This window comes from Hypanus sabinus, chromosome 3, assembly GCF_030144855.1.
Source record: "Hypanus sabinus isolate sHypSab1 chromosome 3, sHypSab1.hap1, whole genome shotgun sequence".
Lineage (NCBI taxonomy): Eukaryota > Metazoa > Chordata > Chondrichthyes > Myliobatiformes > Dasyatidae > Hypanus > Hypanus sabinus.
Window position 1 is genome coordinate 18,162,230 of NC_082708.1, and position 16,547 is coordinate 18,178,776.

At 47.6% G+C, this 16,547-nt stretch overlaps 1 protein-coding gene across 1 annotated transcript in view; it reads right to left on the bottom strand.

Annotated features, from left to right (window-relative positions):
- The window catches only part of LOC132391075 (interleukin-5 receptor subunit alpha-like), a 77,075-nt gene that overhangs the window by 2,017 nt on the left and 58,511 nt on the right, over positions 1–16,547 (bottom strand). The window contains exons 7-8 of the mRNA XM_059963799.1: positions 14,146–14,242; positions 2,709–2,799 (exon numbers count right to left, since the gene is read on the bottom strand). Of these exons, the coding sequence (XP_059819782.1) occupies positions 2,709–2,799; positions 14,146–14,242 (188 nt within the window). The remainder of the gene's footprint in view (positions 1–2,708; positions 2,800–14,145; positions 14,243–16,547) is intronic.

Sequence of the window (16,547 nt, forward strand, 5' to 3'; positions counted from 1 at the left end):
CAGTAATAAATAAATACATCTTCCACTCTTATCTTAAACCTATGTCGTCTGGATTTCGACTTCCTTTCTCCGCGAGAAACTAATACATGTGTTTACTGTCTCTATACCCATAATAGTCAGTTCTGTGTGGTTCTGCAGAGCACAATGGGCATGCTCTGTTGGCGCCAAAAAGTTTGGCAACATCTGCAAGATGCCCCCAGCACATCCTTGGGTGAGTTGGTTGTTAATGCAAATGGTACTTCATGGTACATGTCCATGTATATGTGATAAATAAATCTAAATGCGAATCTATTACACCTGAAAATATCACCCTTACCTCACCTGTGCACTGATAAACATAATCCAGGCCAACCCAACATCTCCCTATAACTGAAGTCCTCAAGTCCGACAACATTCTTGCAAAGAAGCTTTGCACTCTTTCCTGCTTAATGACATATTACCTATAATAGGATAATCAAAACTATACTCCATTTGATTATTGATTAACATACACAAAATGCTGGAGGAACTCAGCAGGTCTGGCACCATCTATAGAAAGAGTCAACATTTCAGGCTGACAACCTTCATCCCGATCTGGACTAGCAGATGTAGGGTCCTGATCCTGAAGAAGGATCTCAGCCCAAGATGTTGGCTGTTAATTTCTTTCCATAGATTCTGCCTGACTGCTGAGCTCCACCAGCATTTTGAGTCTGTATGTTACTCTGGAATTCAGAATTTCATCTTTTGTTTTTCTGTTTTGTTGGTCATTGGTCCTCTATGTTTTTATGTTATTTAAAAAAGCATATTCAAAAGAGACGATTATGCAAAGTTCATGCTTCCTTTCCACAAAGTCTAAGCAAGTTCTCAGTGCATTCCCCACATTTATTTCCCAATCGCTGCACATTCCCCTCAGAATAGAGGGAAGTCCGTTTAGAACAGAGGTGAGGAAGGATTTCTTTAGCCAGAGGGTGGTGAATCTATGGACATCATTGCCACCGATGCTTGTGGAGGTCAAGTCATTGGGCATGTTGAAGCTAAAGGTTGATAAGTTCTGGATTAGTAAAGGTGTCAAAGGTTATAGGGAGAAAGCAGAAGATCGGGGTTGAGAGGAATAATCAGCCATGATGGAATAGCAGAGCAGATATGACAGACTGAATGGCCTAATTCTGTTCCGGTTACTTATGTTGTCAGACAATACAAATAAGATCCCTTTATTCTATGGGTAGTCTTTAAGTTAATTGTCCGACTTTACGTCGCCTCTTTACTTTTTAATAAACAATGTTTCACCTGTAATTCTCTTTTTTTAAGGATAAACAGCATTAACGTAAAATGCAGGAAAAATAAATCAAATGAACAATTGTCACACACAAAAAATGGTGGTGGAACACAGCAGGCCAGGCAGCATCTATAGTAAGAAGCTCTGTCGATGTTTCGGGCCGAGACCCTTCGTCAGGACTAACTGAAAGGAAAGATAGTAAGAGATTTGAAAGTAGGAGTGGGAGGGGAAAATGAGAAATGAAAAAAGACCGGAGGGGGTCAGGTGAAGCTGAGAGCCAGAAAGTTGATTGGCAAAAAGGGATACAGAGCTAGAGAAGGGAAAGGATCATGGGATGGGAGGCCTAGGGAGAAAGAAAGGGGGAGGGGAGCACCAGAGGGAGATGGAGAACAGGCACAGTGATGGGCAGAGAGAGAAAGAAGAAAAAGGAAAAAAACAAAAAACAACTAAATATGTCAGGGATGGGGTAAGAAGGGGAGGAGGGGCATTAACATTAGTTAGAGAAGTCAATGTTCATGCCATCAGGTTGGAGGTTACCCAGCCGGTACACAAGGTGTTGTTCCTCCAACTTGAGTGTGGCTTCATCTTGACACTAGAGGAGGCCATGGATAGACATATCAGAATGGGAATGGGACATGGAATTAAAATGTGTGGCCATTGGGAGATCCTGCTTTTTCTGGTGGACAGAGCGTAGGTGTTCAGCGAAACGGTCTCCCAGACTGCGTCGGGTCTCACGATTATATAAAAGGCCACACAGGGAGTACCGGACGCAGTATGCCACACCAGCCAACTCACAGGTGAAGTGTCGCCTCACCTGGAAGGACTGTCTGGGGCCCTGAATGGTCATGAGGGAGGAAGTGTAAGGACAGGTGAAGCACTTGTTCCGTTTGCAGGGTTAGGTGCCAGGAGGGAGATCGGTGGGAAGGGATGGGGGGATGAATGAACAGGGAGTCGCATAGGGAGCGATCCCTGTGGAAAGCGGGGGGGGGGGGGGAGGAGGGAAAGATGTGCTTGGTAGTGGGATCCTGTTGGAGGTGGCGGAAGTTCTGGAGGCTGGTGGGGTGGCAGATGAGGACAAGGGGGACCCTATCCCAAGTGGGGTGGCGGGCGGATGGGGTGAGGGCAGATTGCGGGAGATGGCCTATCAGCATTTTGTATGTGTTGCTTGAATTTCCAGCATCTGCAGATTTCCTCGTGTTTGCCAAATGAACAATTGTATCCACTATCACATTTCATGTCAAAATCTTCAGGGACGTCATTGCTGCTAATGTCCACAACTGTGCTGTGCCTCTGCACAAATACAAATTAATTAAAAATGTGTTTTCAGACTTATTTTGAACAACACTTGAAATTCTCTGTTCAAGTTTGTTTTAATAAAAATACATTTTTACCAGCCGCATTATTATTCTGGATGCAGGAATCAAAGATAAATGGGATTTCTACTATTGATTACCTGAAAATCTCCATTATAATTTTCAAACAGACCATGAAATTTCTGTTTCGGTTCAGGAATTTGTTGACCCAGACATCTCAGTGTCTTGCACCTAGAAGAATAGAAATATCTAAATGGAGTGATATAATAACATTTCTTCCATCCAGCCCTACTGCTTAAATAGTTAGAGAAAGCACAATCTATATAAAATTTGCTCTCTGCCCTCCTTTGCTGTGGCACACTTATTTCTATACAGGGGTGCTCGGTATTTGTAGATACAATATCCATTTGTGGAAGTTGTCCTAAAGAGAGCACATAGGACCTAGGAGAAGGATAAATTAATCTCTGGGTGGCACAGTACTGTGCAAAAATCTTAGGCACCTTAGACTTTTTAATATGGTTTCAGTTGGCGTGGCCTCCGTGTGGTATACCACACCAGCCAACTCACAGGTGAAGTGTCGCCTCACCTGGAAGGACTGTCTGGGGCCCTGAATGGTCATGAGGGAGGAAGTGTAAGGACAGGTGAAGCACTTGTTCCGTTTGCAGGGTTAAGTGCCAGGAGGGAGATCGGTGGGAAGGGATGGGGGGGGGGAAGAATGAACAGGGAGTCGCATAGGGAGCGATCCCTGTGGAAAGCGGGGGGGGGGGGGGGAGGAGGGAAAGATGTGCTTGGTAGTGGGATCCTGTTGGAGGTGGTGGAAGTTCCGGAGGCTGGTGGGGTGGCAGGTGAGGACAAGGGGGACCCTATCCCAAGTGGGGTGGCGGGCGGATGGGGTGAGGGCAGATTGTGGGAGATCGGAGCATCATCACGCTGTCTGGGATTACCTGAACAGACAGAAACAGTGAGGCAGCCAAAGTCTGCAGTGGAACTCTGGCAAATTCTCCAAGATACTTGGGACAACCAACGAGCGAGTTTTTCTTATAAATCTGCATGACCTAAGAGAATTGATGCAGTTTTAAAGGCAAAGGGTGGTCACACCAAATATTGATTTGATTTACTTTTTTACTGTTTACTGCTCTCTGCAGAATTTTTTTGATATTTAGGAACCTTACAATTCATTCTTTTTGAAAGTATTCTTGCTTGACAGAATTCTTTTACGTGTACTCAAGACTTTTCCGTAGTATTGTGTATGGAGACATATGTGTAGTTTGGTTATAAATGTACTGTGAAGCTTGACGTTTGAACCTATCTGCTTTTTCAGCATAACCCTTAGCTCACAAGGATCATGGAAGGAAGCTATTCATCTCATTGTAACTCTATTCGGGATTGGTTCAAGTAATCTCAATTTCTTACTCTCTCTCTCTGCAAATCCTTTTCCTTTTCGTACATCTCCAAGCTTCATTTTGAAGTCTGTAATTGAACCTGGCAGTGCAATCCACACCCTAACTGCAAAGTACGTTAGAAAACATGTTCATTGTGTAACCATTGGCACTCTGTGTTTGTCAGGCCATTGCCAGGGAAAAACACTGAAAGAAACATCAGCCATTTACTGGACACAGCTCTGATCTCGATACTATAAGGATGCCTTTGTGCTGGAGAGAATGCATAGGATATTTAGTAGTGGTGTAATCACTCAAGTCGAGCCATCTTCTTCCAAAGGATTATTCCCTTAATAGAGAATACCTATTATTTAACAAGGGGAGGCTGATACATGAGCAGCCACCACACAGTCCTTGACAGATCAGGGTCAGGGTCCACTGGCATGGCATCGAAGACATCTTCACTGCTGCAGCCTTCCTCCATCTTTATTGCCATTGAGATGCATCACCATCTTCTGCCAGGTCCTCCGTTGAGATCTTGGCTCTATTGCTCTTTATCCTGAACCTCCTGCTTGACCTTACCACAATGGAAGATCTATCAGGAGCTAGGCTCCTGATGGCATTGCTCTTAGGATCTCTAGATCTCACAAGCCTCTCCACTACGATAAGGTGACGATCCTCAGAGAAGTAAATGGGATACGTAGCAGGGCGTTGCCTGGTTAGGAGGGCTTTCATTAGGGTGAAGAGATTGAAAGAGACTGCGTTTGTTTTCCTTGGAGCAAAGGAGGCTCCATATATCAGATTATGAGAGGCGCAGATAGGAGAGATAGGTCAAATCTTATTCTTTAAGTCTACCTGAAAACAAGAGGACATTGATTTAAGGTGAGAGGAAGGAGCTTCAAAAAGGATTTGTAGAGCAAAAAATGGAGGGCAATGTGAGAGGAAAGAGTTAGATTGACCTGGAAGTTAGAACAACATCATGTGCCAAAGGCTTGCACTGGGCTGTAATGTTATATGTTGTATGCTTTAAGTTTTTTTTCCGACACAGGGAGTAGTTGCTGACTGGAATGTTATATAGCCATAGAAAAGCACAGCACTGAAACAGGCCCCTTGATCCATCTAATCTATGCCGAACCACTTAACCTGCCTAGTCCTATCGACCTGCACCCAGATCCTAGCCCTCCATACCCCTCGCCGTCCATGTACCTATCCAAACTTCTCTTGAACACCAAAATCAAGCTCGCATGCATCACTTGTGCTGGCAGCTCATTACACACTCCCACAACCCTTTAAATGAAGAAGCTCCCCCTCATGTTCCCTTTAAACTTTTCACTTTTAAGTTCTGCAAGAAGGGGTGAAGGAAGCAGATATGATTACTATTGTTAAGATGAAAACACTTAAACACATGAGGCTTATGATCTTAATGAGAGCAGATAGAATTAGTATACTCTAGGTCATCATGGAAATAGAGTACTAAGGAGACCATTTCTGTGCTCGGTGACTGTGCTGGAAGATTATAAACATGTTATTCTCCTCACTAGGAAAGCCCAGCAGAGGTTGTTCATTCTACGCCAGCTTAGGAAACTTAACTCAGGGCGTATCCTGATGAATTTTTACACAGCCATCTTTGAGAGTGTTGTGATCACCTCTATCATCGTTTGGTTTCCTGCAGCCTCCAAGTCCAGGTGGCAGTGAGTGGCTCACTCAGTGAAAAAGATCATTAGCTGGTAGCTACTGAGATTAGAAGACATAGAACATAGAAAATCTACAGCACAATACAGGCCCTTCGGCCCACAATGCTGTGCCGAACATGAACTTACTTTAGAAATTACCTAGGGTTACCCATAGTCCTCTATTTTTCTAAGACCTGTTCTTTGCCAGAGCGAAGTGAAGAGCTGAAAAAATTACGGCTTAGTCCACGTCCACCTACCCTAGCTGTCACTTATTCACCAAATTGCCATTAGGAGAAGCCAAGTCACCACCAGGAGTACACATCATCTCTGATGTTTCCTTTCTGTAGCTATCCAACTTCAACAAAACTCACTCAAGTGTAACACCCAAAAAGTCCCTGCACAGCACCTGTTAAATGGTCTCTCCTGCTCTCTTTGTTCTGTTGATAATTATTTAGCCTGTTCATAAGTTCACATTTAAGTTTGATTATTGATATTTTCTCTATTTGTTGATAGCTTATGACTGTTTAGACCAATGCCTTGTAAATTGTTGGTTGCTATTGTGCTGTCTGTTATTGTATTTGTGTTATTGTGTTTTATGCTTGGCATTGAACCACTATCAATTCTGGTGTGTTTCTCATACTGGCGATAAAGTGATTCTGCTTCTCAGTGGAAGATGCTTGTTTCCAACACAAGAAGCCCACCTTAACTCAGCGTGGTAGATTGGAACATTCCATGCACTGAGATCAATAACTATAAAGCCTCAGTGAAGACAGAAGACCACTTTTACTTAACAGGAGGGGAACCTGTGTAAAACAAACCTTGGACAGTTTGGTTGAGGTGATTATGTTGACAAAAAGTATATCCTAAACCATAGAACTATAGAACCATAGAACATTACAGCACAGAAACAGACCTTTTGGTCCTTATTGGCTGTGCCGAACCATTTTTCTGCCTAATCCCACTGACCTGCACCTGGACCATATCCCTCCATACACCTCTCATCCATGTACCTGTCCAAGTTTTTCTTAAATGTGAAACGCGAGCCCGCACTTACCACTTCATTTGGCAGCTCATTCCACACTCCCTCCACTCTCTGTGTGAAGAATTCCCCCCTAATATTCCCTTTAAACTTTTCCCCCTTCACCCTTAACCCATGTCCCACCACTAATAAAAGTGATCCTGCAGGTAGGCTCTAGATATCTTTAGGAAAGCACACAAAGTGCTGGAAGAACTCAGCACATCAGGCAGCATCAGTGGAGGGGAATAAATAGTGGATATTATTGCCCTTCATGAAGCCTGCAAGAAAATATCCTGTTATCATTTGTATCTTGTGAATCAATAGAGTCCTACAGCCCAGAAGCAGTCCATTTGACTCAACTGATCTATACCTACCAAGTTCCCAACTGGTCCATGCTCATCAAGATTCCCAGCTGACCCATATCCACCGAGATTCCCAACTGATCCATGCTAACCAACATTCCCTACTGAACAGCTTGCACTTCCAACAGTACAGTGTTCCTTTAATTTGTTATGAGGTATTTCTCCTGGCCTGACATTTGAACAACCTCCCTGCTCAAAAGCAACATCAAGAGCTGGAGGGCCTCTACTGTGTCGCTCTGTGTTAAAAATGGGATTATGTGAGGTTAACTACCCTGGAACGGGTGTTTCAGCTCCTGTCCTCTGGGGGGTGGGGGGAGGCTTATTCTGAGTGTCAAAAGTCATTTCTGTCGTGATTGGTTAATTTAGAAACTCTAGCTGCTTTTCCCATTGGTTAGATGCCTGGTGTCCAGTTTCAACTATCCTGGGTATCAAGAGAGCACATGTGGGAAGTTCTCTCTCTCCCTTCACTCTCCCAAATGGAACACATGATCATTGAGAAGGTATGCTCTGTGTACACTTTCCATTAAGTATATTTGTTGAATATTCATCCTTGTAGTGCCTGTAACATGGGGAACATGAATGTTTGGTTGAATTTTTACAGTTTGCAGATAAATTATTAATATACAAAAACAAAATGCTGGCAGAACTCAGCAGGCCAGACAGCATCTATGGGAGGAGGTAGTGACGACATTTCAGGCTGAAACCCTTCATCAGGAGTGAAGTAACATGGGATAGTCGAGGGGGGATAAGAAGTGGGGGGAGGGATAAAGTAGAGAACTGGGAAGTGATAGTTGGAGGGAAATGGGCTAGGGGGAAGGTGGAGAATTATAGGAAATAAAAGAGAAAGGTAGGGCTGGGGGGAGATTATAGTGGGGGGGGGAAGAGAGAGAAAGAGAACCAGACTGAAATAATAGATAGGGATGGGGGCAAGGGTGGGGGGCAGGGGTATCAACGGAGGTCTGTGAGTTGGATGTTCATGCCGGCAGGTAGGAGGCTACCAAGGCGGGAGATAAGGTGTTGCTCCATCGACCTTTTCCCTCCAACCTATCGCTTCCCAGCTCTCTACTTCATCCCTCCCCCCACTTCTTATCCCCCCTTGACCATCCCATGTCACTTCACTCCTGATGAAGGGTTTCAACCCGAAACGTCGTCACTACCTCCTGCCATAGATGCTGTCTGGCCTGCTGAGTTCTGCCAGCATTTTGTGTTTTTATTTATTTCCAGCATCTGCAGATTCACTGGTGTTGTAAATTATTGACATACCTATTCACAGACAGTGCTTTCTGTCTCACTTGTGAGACCGGTGAACCTGATTCAACACTGCAGCTCCTAATCCCCAAGAAATGTTTTTTTTTTAAACCAGCCAGTAATTTGGCCCATCAAGTTAGCTCAGTCATTCCATTATGACTGGTTTATTATCCCTCTGAATTCCATTCTCCAGCCTTCTCCCTGAAACCGTTGATGCCTTTACTTATCAAGAACCTATTAACCTCCCTTTAAATATACCCAATGATATTATCTTCACAGTCAGCTGTGGCAATGAATTCCATAGATTCATCACCATCTGGCTAAAGAAATTCCTTCTCATCTCCGTTCTAAAGGGATATCCTGTGGCGACCCACTACCTAACACACTCGAACCGGCTCACAAATAGCCAGCGCGCCGGCATAAAGGCCAATCCCAAAAGGGCGCCAGGTCTGCTTCACCAACAAAGGGAAAAGCTCGCGTGGGACTGTGAGTACGTGCCCCCTACAGCATCCACGCGTGGGGAGGGTGGGATCAGGGAGGCTTTAAAGAGAAGCCGCGAAGTTCGAATAAAATCTTCTTTAACTGCAGTTTACCAACTCCGTGTCGTTATTTCAGCGCTGCGTGTAGCACACCGCTGCAATTGGTGACCCCGATGGTCCAAACGATATTTGGACCGGAGATGAACGACGCTGCATCTGTTCATGCAGTTTCGTTGAAACTGCCAAGCTTCTGGACGCTGCGACCTCACCTGTGGTTCCAGCAAGCAGAAGCCCAATTCCATGTTCAGCAGATAACCTCAGATGCCACACGTTACTACTACGTGGTGAGCTCCCTTGACCAGGACACAGCGGCCCAGGTTGAGGAGTTCGTACAGTCTCCCCCAGCGGATGACAAGTACACGGAATTCAAAGCCCTGCTCATAAGGACTTTCGGACTCTCACGGTGCGAGCGAGCTGCCCGCTTACTGCACCTGGATGGTTTGGGGGACAGACCTCCATAGGCTTTAGAGAATGAGATGTTGTCTCTGGCCGGAGGACACAAGCCCTCCCTCATGTTTGAGCAGGCATTCCTGGAGCAGTTGCCTGAGGACATACGCCTGCTGCTGTCCGACGCGGATTTCAGCGACCCCCAGAAGGTGGCAGCCCGGGCGGACTTGCTGTGGAAAGCCAAGAAGGAGAGTGGGGTGTCCCTCACACAGATCACCAGGCCACGGTCCCAGCAGCAAACCAGACTTGGCCCGGCTGCAGAGCCCGCCAACCCCTGGCCCAATGAACAATGGTGCTTCTACCACCAGCGGTGGGGCGCAGAAGCCCGCCGCTGTAGCCCGCCCTGCAAGTTCTCGGGAAATGCCAGGGCCAGCCACCGCTGATGGCTACAGCAGCTGGCCATCGGGATAGCTTCCTGTATGTGTGGGATAAGCGGTCGGGACGCCATTTTTTGGTCGACACCAGTGCCAAAATCAGCCTCTTACCTCCGACGAGTTACGACACCCGCAACAGGGCACCGGGTTCTCCCCGAGGACCGTGAATGGCAGCACAGTAAGGACCTATGGCACCCGTACGGTGCAGCTACAGTTCGGCTTCAGCCGGTTCACGTGGGACTTCACACTGGCCGCCGTAGCCCCACCGCTTCTGGGTGCGGATTTTTTGTGGGCTCACAGCCTACTGGTCGACCTGCCCAGGAAGAGAATGGTCCTCGCCGAGACCTTTCAGACGTTCTCCCTGGGTGAAGCCCAGTTGCCAGCTCCTCACCTCGACTCCATCACGCTGTCCGACAACGACTTCACCAGGATCCTGGCGGATTTCCCATCGGTTCTGGCACCGCAGTTCACAGCGGCCATGCCCCGACACGGCGTACAGCACCACATCCCGACCCAGGGACCACCCCTCCACGCCCGCGCTCGGCGGCTTCCCCCGGACAAGCTCCGACTGGCGAAGGAGGAGTTCCAGAGGATGGAGGAATTGGGGATCGTACGGAGGTCCGACAGCCCATGGGCCTCCCCCCTGCACATGGTGCCCAAAGCGACAGGGGGCTGGAGACCATGCGGCGACTACCGTAGGCTGAACAAGACTATAACACAGGACCGCTACCCTGTGCCGCACATTCAGGATTTTGCAGCAAACCTGCACGGCGCACGGATCTTCTCCAAGGTAGAACTCGTCCGGGGATACCATCAAATCCTGATGCATCCGGACGACGTCCCCAAAACGGCTCTCATCACCCCATTCGGCCTTTTCGAGTTCCTCCGCATGCCGCTCGGCCTGAAGAATGCCGCACAGACGTTCCAGTGGTTAATGGACGTGGTGGGACGTGACCTGGACTTCGCTTTCATCTATTTGGATGACATCCTTATAGCAAGCAGCAGTTGTCAGGAGCATCTGTCCCATCTCCGTCAACTCTACGCCCAACTGAGGGAATACGGCCTGACAATCAACCCGGCCAAATGCCAGTTCGAGCTCGACACCATCGACTTCCTGGGCCACAAGATTACTAAAGACAGGGCAACCCCTCTGCCCGCTAAGGTAGATGCAGTCCGCCATTTTCCCCGACCCACCACAATCAAAGGCCTTCAGGAATTCGTGGGTATGGTAAATTTCTACCACCGCTTCCTCCCTTCAGCTGCCCGAATCATGGGCCCCTGTTCGCCCTGATGTCGGGTCCAGGCAAGGACATTACCTGGGACGAGGAGTCCACCACCGCTTTTATTAAAACGAAAGAAGCCTTGGCAAACGCTGCGATGCTAGTGCACCCCAGAATGGACGTCCCTACCACCCTCACAGTGGACACATCTAACAAGGCAGTTGGTGGGGTGCTGGAGCAACTCATCGACGGTCGCTGGCAACCCCTGGCATTTTTCAGCATACACCTGCGACCACCCGAGCTCAAATACAGTGCTTTCAACCGGGAACTGTTGGCGCTACACCTGGCAATCTGGCATTTCAGGTACTTCTTAGAAGGTAGGCCCTTCACCGCGTTCACAAACCACAAGCCGTTTACCTTTACGTTCATGAAGGTGTCCAATCCCTGGTCGTCCCGCCAGCAGCGCCATCTGTCCTACATCTCTGAATGCACGACGGATGTCCGGCACATCTCGGGTCAGAACAATGTCGTGGCGGACGCGCTCTCTCGCCCTAACATTCATGCCCTTTCCCAAGGGGTAGACTTTGAGGCGCTGGCGGAGGCGCAGCAGGCAGACGAGGAGATCCCTAGTTACAGAACCGCAGTCTCTGGTTTGTAGCTCCAGGACCTCCCCGTAGGCCCAGGTGAGAGGACCTTACTCTGTGACGTCACCACCGGCCAACCCCATCCCGTTGTCCCGGCAAACTGGCGGCGCCGTGCTTTCGACTCCATTCATAACTTAGCACACCCCTCCATCAGGACAACCATCCGGATGGTCTCCAGCAGGTTCGTTTGGCACGGACTCTGCAAGCAGGTCAGTGAATGGGCCAAAATGTGCATGCACTGCCAAACTGCCAAGGTGCAACGGCACACCAAAGCTCTGCCGCAGCAATTCCACCCCACCCACCGGCGTTTCGATCACATTCATGTGGATATCGTGGGCCCCCTGTCAGTGTCGCGTGGAGTGTGGCACCTCCTCACTATCATGGACCGGTTCACCAGATGGCCAGAGGCGGTCCCACTCACCGACACCACCTCCGAATCTTGCGCCTGGGTGTCCCACTTTGGTGTACCGGCCCACATTATCTCCGACAGAGGTGCCCAGTTCACCTCCAGCCTGTGGTCAGCTATGGCCAGCCTTTTGGGGACTCAGCTGCACCACACAACTGCCTACCACCCACAGTCGAACGGCCTGGTGGAGCGTTTCCACCGTCACCTGAAGTCGACTCTCATGGCCCGCCTGCGAGGAGCCAACTGGGCGGACGAGCTTCCCTAGGTCCTACTCGGCATCCACACGGCACCCAAAGACGATCTGCACACCTCGTCGGCCGAGTTGGTGTATGGCGCACCCCTGGTCATCCCCGGGGAGTTCATACCAGCCCCAAGGGGGCAAGAGGAAGATCCCGCAGCAGTCCTGGGCAGACTACGCGAGAGGCTCAGCAACCTGGCCCCCATACCCAATTCGCAGCATGGGCAGAACCCGATCTGCGTACCCAAAGACCTGCAGAACTGTAAGTTTGTGTTTGTACGAAGGGGCGGGCATCGGCCACTGCTGCAACGGCCCTACGAGGGGCCATTTACGGTGCTCAGGAACAACGGGTCCACGTTTGTGCTGGACATTGGGGGGAGAGAGGAGGTTTTCATGGTGGACCGACTCAAACCAGCCCATGTGGACCTGACGCAACCAGTCAAGTTTCCGGCACCGCGGCGCAGAGGCAGACCTCCCAAACAGGGTCCAGCCCAGACTGTGGACATTGGGTGGTGTCTCGCCGGTTCTGGTGGGGGGAGTTATGTGGCGACCCACTTCCTAGCGCACTCGAACCGGCTCACAAATAGCCAGCGCGCCGGCATAAAGGCCAGTCCCAAAAGGGCGCCAGGTCTGCTTCACTAACAAAGGGAAAATCTCACGCGGGGCTGTGAACACGTGTCTCCTACAGCATCCGCGCCTGGGGAGGGCAGGATCAGGGATGCTTTAAAGCGAAGCCGCAAAGTTCAAATAAAAACTTCTTTAACTGCAGTTTACCGACTCCGTGTCGTTATTTCAGCGCTGCGTGTAGCACACCGCTGCAATCCTTGTATTCTGAGGATGTGCCCTCTGGTCCTAGACTCTCCCACTATAGAAAACATTCCTCCTATGAGATCATCCCGATTGTTCTAGACTCCTGTCAGTACAGCCCCAGAGCCCTGGAAACCTTCGCATATGCTAATCAGTGAGCCAGTGCCAGCAGTGGGCTTAAAATAATCACGAGCAGGTCAGGCTGCATCTGTGAGGAGTAAAAGAGAGTTAATGCCTCAGGTCAAAGAGTATGGCAAGGTGTCTTCAGCCTGAAATACTGAGACAATAACTGTTGCCATGGCAAGTGCTCTGCCTGAGACAGCAAGAAATGCAGTGACTTGTGGATACAGCTCCCCTTCATAGTCTGTCCACACTTCTCGCTGCCTCAGTAAAGCAGTCAACATCTCCACCTTCCAACAGGCAGAAAAAGCATGAGCCTGGATGCACCTACCGCCAGGCTCTAGGTTATTGTCACTCAACCGCATGCATCTATACAGCTAAATGAACCATCGTTTCTCTGGGACCAAGGTTCAAATAACAGCACATATAGTTATGATTCAGCACATAGTCATGAAATAATATTGTCACGTCATCTGAATGGCATGGCCTGAAGATTGGCAGGTTGACATAAAGAATGAGGTGGATGTTTATGTAAGACACTGTATGGGGTGGCATGGTAGCATAGTGGCTGGCACAGCACTCTACAGTACCAGCGACCCCAGTTAAACTGCTGCTGCTGTCTGTAAGCAGTTTGTACATTCTCCCCATGACCACGCAGGTTTCCTCCGGGTGCTCCATTTTCCTCCCTGAGACCAATGACGTACCTATTGGTAGGTTAGTTGGTCATTGTAAATTGTCCCATGACGAGGCTAGGATTAAATCGGGGGTAAGGCTAGCATTAAATCAGTACTGCAAGGTGTTGTGCTGACCACTGGGCTACTGTGGCACTCTGTACTGTATCTCAGTAAAAAGGTAAATAAACCCATTTACCTTTCCGCAGATGCTGCCTGACCTGCAGAGCTCTTCTACTGTTTTGGTGCTTTTTTTTTTATTTTTGAATTCCAGCATCTGCAGTTTGTTAATTTTCCACTAACAATGAGTTTGCTTATAGAGAGGGACCTGGCATTAGAAATGATTCCAGGGAGCTCCTCATTTAGCACAGTCAATTCAGTCCTCTCCTGCCCATCAGTGAGTAACAAGCAGAAGTCAACATGAAGCTCACCTTATATAAATGAACATCAGCAGGACCACCAACAGAAATATAATAACTATGGTCACGATAAAGCTTTTCAAAGTTGTGGAAATTGCCTGTTCTTCTCCTGCAAATAATAAAACAGACATCTGTCATTGATTATGTTAACTCATTGCCACATTTCCTTGCAAAGATCAGACAATAGTACAGCACATGAAATGTTTTTTAAGACTATAAGAGCAAGGATGTAATGCAGAGTCTTTATAAGCTGTTAATCAGACTGCACTTGGAGCATTGTGAGCAGTTTTGGGACCCTTATCTAAGAAAGGATGTGCTGGCGTTGATATGCATCCAGAGGAGGTCTACACGAGTAATCCTGAGAATATAAAGGTTTACACATTTAGAAATGTTTGATGGCTCTGGGCCTGTACTTGGAGTTGAGAAGAATGGTGCCGGGGATTTCACTGAAACCCATGATATATTGGAAGTTGAGCTTCAATGACGCTGTTGAAGTAGTCTTGGAGAGTAACTGCAGTGCACTTTGTAGATGGCGTACACCAAGTCGGAAGGAGCGAACGCTCGCGGTGCTTCATGGGATGCCAGTGAAGTGCGCTGTGTCCTGGATGGTGTTGGGACTATTGAGAGTTCTTGGCACTGCACACAACCGGTAAAGCACCCCACTTGAATATACCATAGTCTGAAATGGTAACTGCTCTGCCTGAAACTTCAGAGAGCTCAGCACATCACGGAAACCAGACTCTCCTCCGTGGACTCTGTCTATACTGCTCACTGTCACAATAGCAGGCAGCATAATCAATGACTCCTCCCACCCTGGACATTCTCTCTTCAACTCCCACCCACTGGGCAGAAGGTACAAGATTCTGAAGTCTCTGGACTAGAGGACAGTTTCTATGCTGCTGTTATATCCCCCGGGTCCAAAATATTGATTCAATCACAAAGAAGGCATGCCAGCTGTCATACTTCATTCGGAATTTAAGGAGATATTGAATATCAACAAATGGTCTTACAAATGTCTCCGGATAAACGGTGGAGAGCATTCTGACTGGTGGCATCACTGCCTGGTATGGAGGCTCCAATGCACAGGATTGAAAGAGGCTGCAGTGGGTTGTAGACTCAGCCAGCTCCATCAAGGGCACAGCCTCCCCACTACTGAGGATATCTTCAAAAGGGGGTGGTTCAAGAAGGCAGAATCGATCTTCAAGGACTTTCGCCATCCAAGACATGTCCTCTTCATATTCTAGTACTACCATTAGAGAGAACTAGAGGAGCCTGAAGACACACACTCAATGTTTTAGGAACAGCTTCTTTATCCTTGACATCAGATTTCTGAACAGCCCATAAACCCATGAAATTATCACAATATTCCTCTTTAGCACTATTTATTTATTTATTTATTTGCTTATCTATTTATCTATGTATCTTTCTATCTATCCATCCATCTACCTAGTTATTTATTATTTAACTGATAGTGGTTTTCTATATCTTGCACTGACTGAACTCTGCCATGGTCCGTCCCAAACCGAGCCCTGAGGAGGAGGAGGAACTGGGGTGTTCACCAAACAATAAGAAACAACACAGAAGCAAAAATTGAAGATGTGGTGGTGGCTCTCTCTCCTGACCATAGGAAAGAACCCCATTGACACGCAAAGCCCATACCTGAAATACTTCCATTTCATCTGTAGACCATAGAAAGTAGAGCACCGCTTCTGCCAACAATGTAGTGCCCAATGAATTAAACATAGCTAAACTTATTTCATCTGCCTAAACAATGTCCAAATCCTTTATTCTAGCATATCCACTTGCATATTTGAGAGCCCCTTAAGTGCCTCAATTGTAGTTACATTCATCACACACTGTATAAATAAACTTGCCTCTCATATCTAACTTTTAGCTTACCCTGTCTTTCCTTAAATGCATATTCTCCAGTATAAGATGTTTTGTTCCAGGAATAAATATTCTGTCTACTCTTTCTACTTTTTCTATTCTCTCATAATTATGCGTACTTCTATCAGGCTCCTATTCAACCTGGACTGCTCCAGAGGAAACAGCCAAGCTTGTCCAACCTCTGATCAGCAAATCTTAAGCCAAAGGAGGAAAAATTAACCTAGAGAAGTCGTCATGCTGATGGCTATTTTTTGTTTGCAGTTATGTAGAGATGTGCATAGATAATGAGTAGGCAAATTTCAAGGGCAATAAATATTGAGGTTGAGGTTCTATCTATCATTGAGTTTGGTAGACATGGGTCTGGTCATGGTACCCTTGGTTGCCAGGAAATTTTCCTTTCCATTCGATTCCACTGAACCCTTGTACAAAAGTTTATGATGATAAACACCCAAGTCAGTCAGGCAGTGTCTCAACACCCTGTGAGAAAAGCAGATGCTGGATCCTATTCCCTGAGAAGACCATCAATG